This window comes from Malaclemys terrapin, chromosome 6 (genome assembly GCF_027887155.1).
Source record: "Malaclemys terrapin pileata isolate rMalTer1 chromosome 6, rMalTer1.hap1, whole genome shotgun sequence".
NCBI lineage: Eukaryota > Metazoa > Chordata > Testudines > Emydidae > Malaclemys > Malaclemys terrapin.
The window spans coordinates 52,005,855-52,015,417 of NC_071510.1; the positions used below are offsets into that span (position 1 = coordinate 52,005,855).

The following is a 9,563-nucleotide window of genomic DNA, read 5'->3' on the forward strand; positions in this document are numbered from 1 at the left end:
AGTTTCATCCTCTTCCTCGTCTGACTCAAATGAGAATGATTCTGGTGCATCAGGAACCGGCAGTCCTTCTCCATGGGGTACTGGGCGTATAGCTGATGGAATGTTTGGATAATGCACAGTCCACTTTTTCTTCTTTGACATACCTTTCCCAACTGGAGGCACTATGCAGAAGTAACAATTGCTGGTATGATCTGTTGGCTCTCTCCAAATCATTGGCACTGCAAAAGGCATAGATTTCCTTTTCCTGTTCAACCACTGGCAAAGATTTGTTGCACAAGTGTTGCAGCATATGTGTGGGGCCCACCTATTGTCCTGATCTCCAATGTTGCAGCCAAAATAAAGGTGATAGACTTTCTTAACCATAGTGGTTATACTGCGCTTTTGTGATGCAAAAGTCACTTCACCACAAACATAGCAGAAGTTATCTGCACTGTTCACACAAGTACGAGGCATCTCTGCTCACTTTGGCTAAACAGAAATGTGTCCCTTTGCAAAATCAAACGGACAAATAAGAGAGCACGACACTGTATGATTTCTAGAGCTGATATAGGGAAATTTGTTCAGCAGAGTGATGTAAGCTTTGTTATGATTGCATCATCCATGACTTCTAGGAATAACATGATGCAATTCATATCATGTATGACGCAATACCAGCTTCAGATTGCATCATTCATTGTTTTGCCTAAAAAGCAAGTACTGTCCAAACCCAGTCATAGATTTATTCATAGATCCAGTCAAAGATGTATTTTAGTCATTTCTGGTTTAAATTGAGATCCCTTCCCTTTATAACTCACTTATCCTCTGCCATTCCCAAGTCAAGGGTCATATATACTGACCCAATAGCATATCTTGAAAACTAGAGCCAATCAACAATTTTAAGCATCATTTTCGTTCTCAGTGACCCAGAATTAGTAAAGTTTGACTACATTTATTTCAGAAGCATTTTGGCTGTAGAGCAGTGTACTTTATATTAAGCCTCAAAGACTTTAGTTAGACTAAAGTATTTCAGTCCTCAGGGGACTTAACTGTGTGCTACAGGCAGAGAACAGGAGAGGCCCAATGTCACCAATGCCCAAAGCTTGTGCAAAGCCAGTGAACTGATTAGATGAGATATGCCCAGAAGATCCCAGCTGGCAAATCACGTTCCAAATAGCAGAGGAAAGGGAAAAAAAAAAAAACATAAAACCATGTTGGTGAGAGAGAGAAGCTTACACAGAGCTCTTTTTTTAGGTCCTTAAGACCTTGTTTGTCATCAGTACTTTCACTGGCTGACTGTCTGCTGAGTGTCTGTATAATTGATTACAACTGGTAGTATCTTTCTTAAAAGCTGGTTTCAGAGAATACAACCTTAATTGCTGATTGGGTAATACCAAAGCTAGGAACATGCCAGCCCAAAGGACTTGGTCAGTGGACACAAAGGGACTTAGGTTCAGCATTGCAATGTCTAACTTTAGGTGCCCTGCTGCCACTCTAGTGGAATCTCCTGTTGAAACTTTTCCACTTTGTTTAAAATACTTGAATATTCACTGGGGCAAGGACTTGAACCCGACTCTCCCATTTCCTAGGAGATTTCCCTAAATACTGGAATATAGATGCTGTCCCTATTCCCTCCCACCCCCAGAATATTTCAGTATTTTGTACAAAGTGGAACTGCTTCAATAGGAGAGAGTTCTGCTGAAAAATACTCTATAGGCCAGTCAGCTAAGAAGTGGAAGACCTGGATTCAAGTACCTGCACCAAATCAGGCAGAATAGGGATTTGAACCCCGGTCTCCTGAATTGTGGAAAAGCATTCTAATGACTTGGGGGAATGTGTGATGCCACCTCCTCTGGCTGTGCTTTATACAGGGCCTGATCCGACAGGTGTGCTCTGAACCTAGTCTGTGACTCCCACTGAGGTTTAGGCATAAAATAGGCATCGGGCATCAGGATTTAAGCAGCTGTGTGCATGCCCATTGGCAGAAACTCAGGCACCATGGGAATTTTGGCACCTACCGGGTTAGGCAGAATCTGAGCATCTAACTATTGAACTAAGGCACCTAAAGTAACAGACATCTAAATGCTTTGTGGATCTAGTCCAAGGATTTTAAGGCATAGAAAGCATATCCACTCAAAAAATTGGGATCCCCTAGCAAACCAAAATAATGCAAAAGCAACTTCTTGGCTATGCAGTATGACCTTGGTAATACTGAAGTAGTCACCTATGTGGTAAAAACCTCACATCATATGTAATGCAAAATATGACCATATCAGGGAAAGAGAAGAATGTACACCGCTACCTCCATATAACGTGACCCGATATAACACGAATTCGGATATAACACGGTAAAGCAGTGCTCCGGGGGAGCGGGGCTGCGCACTCCGGTGGATCAAAGCAAGTTCAATATAATGCGGTTTCACCTATAACGCTGTAAGATTTTTTGGCTCCCGAGGACAGCGTTCTATCGAGGTAGAGGTGTAATGCTTAAAACGATTCAGACCACTACTTTACTTTTTGCAGTCTGCATTTAATATAGATTGAAACAAGGGTTAAATTAATGTCCTTTACATGCAGTCATGGTGTAATCTATCTCTAATAGATATATGCACTGCCTTCCCCTCTAGAACTAGAATACCCAGTATGAGTCAATTGGAATCAATTGCTGCTGGGTTCTACATTAACTGTAACCACTAGGAAAAAGAGCTGAACCTTGCTGTAGATAGCTCAATTAAAAACAAAGGCAACAAAACACTGGTATGTATAAAGAATGGGATAGAAAATAATGAAAGTATTATAATACCATTATATAAATCAATGGCTCACTCTCACCTGGAATATTATCTATAGGTCTGGGGGAGACCCCATCTCAAAAAAGATATGAAAGAGAAAGGAGTCTAAACACCATTGGCCAGAATGATTAGTGAAATGGAAGGATTTCCACACAGAATATGAAAAAGATTGAAATGACTTAGTTTAGAGAGGAGACAAATGTAGTGAATGGTATAGAGAAAGTAAACCAGTTGCATCTGTTCAGCCTTTCCTAATACAAGAACAAGGGGACACTAATTTAAATTGAGAAGGCAATAGATTTAAAAATAAGAGGAAATATTTTTTACAGAATCTATAATTGACTTGTGGAACTCACTTCCACAACATATCACACCTAAAAATTTAGTGGTATTCATTTATATGCGGCAGAAGACATTTATATGGATGAGAATCTCCACAGTTATATTACACAGAATAAAACTTTTTAGAAGAGATAGAAACTCACCTGGGGTAAGAAAGAATCTCTCCTTCCTTGGTGTTCACACCTCAACTGCTAGAAGAGGGCCTTACCCTCCCTGATTGAATTAACCTCGGTTATCTCCAGACTGATTCTTGCCGGCATATTTATACCTGCCTCTGGAAATTTCCTTTACATGCGTCTGATGAAGTGGGTATTCACCCACGAAAGCTTATGCTCCAATACATCTGTTAGTCTATAAGGTGCCACAGGACTCTTTGTTGCTCTCTATGGGCAATTATTCCATAACTGTCCACTACAGAGTTTCCTGCACCTTTCTGTGATGTCAGAGAGAGGATACTAGGCTAAATGATTCAGAGCATTCAGTGGTTCAATCTGTCAATTCCTAATTTGGGCCTTTAATTGACTTTTTAAAGTTTGCAAGAATTACTTACATTGTTCTCTCTTGTCCACTTGTAACAGTTCTAAATAAACTGGGTACCAAAACACAGTTTGTACTCCCAACACAAAAGTGAAAGTTCTTGGATTCAGAATTTCCAAATTCGCAAATTATAAGAAACAAAAAAAAGGTACTAGGAATTGATAGATATGCTCATCTTATTAAGTTTTGTGAAGCTAATGAACAATAAGCTAATTGTAACTGTCCAAACTGTTTAGATTTCATTTTGAAACGGAAACATCATTGAAGAGAACTATTTTCTAGAATGCTTTCTGCAACAGAACTAATATTGAGCCAACAGCTCAAAAGGCTTGCACAAAAGTAAATTGGTAAGGGACATTTGACTTCAAACTTCACAGAGGAAAGAATCGTTTAAGTTACATTGTTATTTGTCCCAAATGACTATGCTGCAGGAGCCTGCAGTATTAGTAACAATAAAAAAAAATAGGATTAACAAACAATGCATCTTCTTTCAGTGCAGCAAAATCCTGTCGTTCCTTTTCTTTGAAGCTTTAACTACTTTGTAGTCACTGGATTAGAAGACTTGAGCACGTGCCTACTTTCCAGACATGCTGAGCCGAATGACAACTTCCTTTACAAAGCAACAGCTCCAGACAGAATAAACAAGCCTAAATAGCAAGCCATCCTTCACACAGGCAGCCTAGTTACAAGAATATTACAAACTAAGTGAAATATTGTAAGCAGCATTTCTTCCCTGTTAAGAGAAACACCACACCGCGCTTCTATAAACATACTAAGCTGATGCATAACAAAGGTGGTTTGCTTTCTTTGACATGATTGCTGAGCAGACAGACAATATATGAACTATGAAAAGGGGACTCGGAAAAAAAAACTTGACTATTGACTGATAAGTTGTTTCCAACATGTACAGATGCTAAATGCATCTACCTATCATTTTAACTGACTACAACATTTCACTTGATAATAGAGGTTCTGTGAAGATACAGTCTGAAAAAGACACTAACAAATCTTTATTTAGAACTCATAGTTATCAATGAAGTCTCAATGCATATTGCAACAAGACCCTTTACTTTTTAAATTTCATACCAACCAGTATGTGTGCGCTAAGGCTGTTAGTTTCGTAATTAATGAACAAGTACATTTCCATACAAATGACAGTACTCAGTACTATTAACACCTTGCCCAAAAGTGCAGTGAATTTAAAAAGAGATCAGCTTTCCTGCAAACAACTGAAAGCTCACTAAATAGGATTAATTCACCCAGCCTGTCAATCTGCCTTTTTCTCCCCAGAAGTTGCATTTCTGTCCTATTTACAGCAGAAAAGAGATTATGGAGAAAAGCATTTGTGATGGAATTGCTATTAACAAAATCAAGACACTCCAGGGGGGAAAAGTTTCAGTGGAAACTTCATTTACCTTTTGACTCAAAGACAAACTGAATTGCTATACTAGCATTGTAATTATACTAGCATTGTAATTATAACAACAAAGATTTGTGTCTTGTATGTGGAAAAAAAGCTTGCCATAGAAAATCTTCGTATTTAGTGAAATGTATTACTAACTGTATTAAGATTCCTCCATTTTCAGAGCTGCATGGGAATTAGCCAAATAATCTGCATTGGATTTAATGGGAAGTCTCTGGCTAAATCCCATTTATTAAAGTCAAGGGGGACAGGAGGAGGTTGGTAGCTAAATCCAATGAAACTTTAGAAATTCAAGGTTTTTACTACATCTAGTAATATATTTAAAGGCATTTAGATGTAATCTGTACTATAATAACTTTAATAATACTGTACTCAAAGAAATGTGTTCTCTTCATTAGTAGCACCTACAATTTTATAAAGTGCAGTATTTGTAAAATCATAACATTTCAGTTTTGATTTCTCTGCAAGTATGCATTTTGTTAACAGAAAAGAAATCTTGTCCTGCATCCTTTCTAAGGCACATAAATGGTTGCTATAGGGTCATTAAAATGTGCAGGTGTTGCACCTAATATTAAATAAATAACATTTTTCGAGCTCTGCAAATCTGCGGATATCTGCTTTATATCCGCAGGTACCTGCATCCGCAGATATCCAAGGATCATTTTTGCAAATCGGATGTGGATACAAATTTTGTATAATATGAGTTCTAACCACATACAAACTAATATTTTCAGATTAATGTATGATTCTGCCAACCTATCTATAGGAAAAATAACATTTTAATTGCATTTTTTTATTCTATTTTTAGGACCATTCCATCAGGACCAAGTCATATTGCCTACAAAGGCAACTAGAGAAATAAAATTGTCAATACAATCTCAGAACAACAACAAAATTAAGATTGTGCGTGCACAGTTTATATCACTCTACAATATCACTTAGAATATTTTGTCTTGTACTCAGTGCTTTTGTCCCCACAAAAAAAGACATTCCACTACTAACTCTCAGTAGAGACAACTGCTGTTCACGGGAGATGTAGAGAACTGTTTGGCATGTCTTTGTTTTTGCAGTCAATTATGCAGAGCTATGTCACTAGCAAACTTTGTGTGACTACACCCTGCGAATAATACTTAAGGGGTCACCCATCAAAGACATCCGCAAAGGAGGGGGCGGGGAGGGTTCTTCTGCCAGCACATGAAGAGAAGGAATGAGCCGGGAATGCTAGATAATCAATGAATATGCAGATTTGGGTAACAGGCAGCCAAATGTTTGGAGTATTTTGCTTAGTTACTATGCCACTCAACTGTGATTTCACTGTTAAAGCCATCAAGAATTTTACAAGAGTACAGAAATCATCTCACCAAAATCAAATTAAGCATGTAAGGCAGTTTAAGAATTTGCCTAGAGAGACTCTTTGTTGAAAGGGGAGGGAGGCGCCCCGTCTTGCAGAGAAGGGTAGAGTAAAACTCTCTGGAAATCCTGCGCACGTCCTTCATGTTGGTCCCTAAAAACAGATCCAGCTGTTTTGAGAAATTGGAAGAAAATGGTGGGGAAGGGGGATGGTATCTGCCATTCGAGCTGGAACGACAGCCCACACCGAAGGATCGCCATCTCTACAGCCAAGACTCCGGGAGGCTTTTAAAAGCACCCAGTGAACATCTGCCACCGGCTAACACCCCGCACCGCTAGGGGCTTGCGCTTGTGACATTCCTGCCCCGATGTACGCCGAGGCTGTGGCTGAAGTTCCCTGCAGGAAAGCCAGGGCAGCGGTAGGGCCCTGCAATTTGTTAGCGCTGCCCCCAGGCCCTTCAAAGGGAGCAATAAAAGCCTCAAGAAAAGATGCGCAACGGGAACTGACCCCACGTCCCTGAGGTGTAACATGCTCCCCTCCAACCCCACCGCCTCCCCCCAAACCTTCCACCTTTCTCGTGCCCCCCTCCCTCCATGCTAATTCAGCAAATGGCACGACCGAGGAGCCCAGAGCTGAGTAACAGGAAATATAGGCATCTGTCACCTCCCGGGGAGAGGTAAATGGATTACGAAACCAACAAAGGGAAGAAAACCCCTTTCAAACATGCAACTGATTAACAAATCCCCTCCAATCTGCAGCATCACTGTTATTGCGTACAGACATCGTCGGGCTCCTCATGCACTTCAGGGCAATTAAGTTAAAGCCTCTTACAAAGAAATGAAGATTCACTAGTTATCGGCTAAACTATCCCGTCGCAAAGTTGACCCAGGACGGTCCGGTTACAAACCTGAAATGCAAATGACGACTCAGTGTCATCTCCTCCCCGGGATCACTGGGCAAAACGCCCCAGGGAAGGGGTTTAGAGAGCAAAGTTTAGCAGCTGGGGGGGGGGGGGGCAATTTTCCAGAGAACGGTTTTGAGAGAGATCAAAGAGTGTCGGACTGAAGCCAGCAGAAGCTCCTATCGCCCCTTCCCACTCCACAACCTAGGGGCAAGGAAAAGTTAGACCTCTCCCTGCTTGCTTCCAGGGGAGGGCCACACAGCTTAGCTGGCCATGAAACACACCGTTCATGGATGGAGCTTCTTTTACAGGCACTAACGCTTACACCAGAGCAGCTCTCCCGCCCCACACGCTCCCAGAGCTCTCTATAAATCCTGGCGTTGTTGGACCAGGCAGATGCCGGACAAACTGGCAACGTTTCAGCAGCCGCAGCCAGTCTGCCACGGCGCGAGGTCAGATGTTAATAGGGCCAGTTTATTCAGCTCTCCAAACAATCGCAGTGCTTGGTGAACCGAGTCCGGACGTTTCCTGATCCCCAGGGCTGGCTGCCCCCTCGGCTCTCTGCGGCTCAGCCAGGTACACACAGGAAATGGGACCCTCCAAAACACACACACACACACAGAAAGAGACTCAATTAAGCCTCCATCAACGCCAAGCACCGCTGCTCCCCCCCACCCCCCGATCCCCTGCACTCAACCTTAATCCCCACCCCCACCGAGACTCTGGCAACACTCAACAGCCCAAGTAATAACACATTATTATAGCCACTCGGGGGGGGGGGGGGACACCCACCATGAGCTCCCCATCAGGGCCTCTGACTGCAACAAACGTCCCCCATCCTCTTCTTTGCTGCCCCCCCCATCAAAAAAAAAAAAACAAACAAACAAACTCCATGCGGGGCACCCACTGCTGAAACAGCTGAGGGTGAGGAAGAAGAGACGGTGATGGATCGCGGGAAGGGGAAGCCTCAAAAGCTTTTTCTCAGCAGTCATCCCCCCACCCCCTTCCAAGCTCCGCGCCTCTCCTGCACAACATGTAACATCAGGTTTCTATTTGGCCCCCAAAGACAACAACAAACAAACGGGCTCCGCCAGCCCAGGCTCGGAAGGAAGGCCGGGAGGCTTTGCACAGTTAGTCTTGACCAAGAACATTACCCCCCCCCCCCCCCCCCCGCTCAAAAAAAAAAAAAAAAGAAAAGAAAAAAGAAAGTAGCATCCTCCCTCCGGCCGGGTGTGCAAGGCGGGCAACCAGCGAATAAGGACCATGCCCAACCGGGGGGGGGTGGGGGAGAGAAGCACCCACGGCTGAAGTAGCCCCCCCCCCAGCCCACTGAGGGTGTCCCAGAGCCTCTTACCTGCTGCATAGAGGGGCAGGAGCGAGGAAGCCGCCAGCAGGGCGAGTAGGGAGCTCGCCGCGCCCCGCCGCTGCGCTGATGCCCCCCTGACTGCCCCGGTGCGGACCATGCTGCCCGCGGGGCTCCCTCCGGTTCTGTTTCGCCTGCGAGGGAGACAGGAGGCGGGCGCCCGGCCGCTGCACAAAGAGCCCTTTGTGGTTCAGCCGCGCTGGTCCCCGCGGCGGCTGCCCCCTCGCAGAGGCGACCGGGGCTGGAAGTGGAGGCGCTGCCCGGAGCTCGCTGCGCCCGGTGACAGCCCGGGGCTGGGGGGATTTCACCTCCCCGCTTCAGCGCTGCGCAGCTCGCCTCTGCTCCCCCTCCTGGCTCCCCCAGCGGCGTCCCAGTGCCCAGCAGGCGGGGGCGGGGGCGCCCGGACTCCAGCCAGTTCTCACTGTAACGGGCCGTCCCGGACTGAGCGAGGAGCGAGCCTCGCCGCCTCCTCCGGCATCCCAGCGTCACTGGGGGAAACCTTACCCAGGGAGGGGAGACGTGCAAAGCCCGCAGCTCACGCGCCGAGCGGCGCCGAGGGGAAGGAAAAGCCCTGCGCTTCGGCCCCCTCTGCCGGCAACCCAGCAAACGCCAGGAGTGGGGAGGAGAGCGGGACGTCAGCCGCTTTCTGGCAGCTTGAGAAGGCCCCTCGGGAGGGGCTTTTCCTGCTCAGTTCAGGGGCGGCTGGCTCAGGTGGAGTCCGATCTCTGGCTCTGCCATGAACTGGCCAGGAGTCTGCGTTTGGCAATTTACTCCCGTTTTCAGGTGGCAAAACAGTCGCTGCTGGGAGAGCTAGGCCTGAAGTAAGGGGTGTTAGGGAAAAGAGGCCGTAATTAAGGAATGACTTAAGTGGGCAATAT

At 44.9% G+C, this 9,563-nt stretch overlaps 1 protein-coding gene across 1 annotated transcript in view; it reads right to left on the bottom strand.

Annotated features, from left to right (window-relative positions):
• The window catches only part of ROR2 (receptor tyrosine kinase like orphan receptor 2), a 241,920-nt gene extending 232,723 nt beyond the window's left edge, over nt 1-9,197 (bottom strand). Inside the window, exon 1 of the mRNA XM_054032658.1 lies at nt 8,677-9,197. Within this exon, the coding sequence (XP_053888633.1) occupies nt 8,677-8,785 (109 nt within the window). The 5' untranslated portion in view covers nt 8,786-9,197. The remainder of the gene's footprint in view (nt 1-8,676) is intronic.
• Between the last annotated feature and the right edge of the window lie 366 nt (nt 9,198-9,563).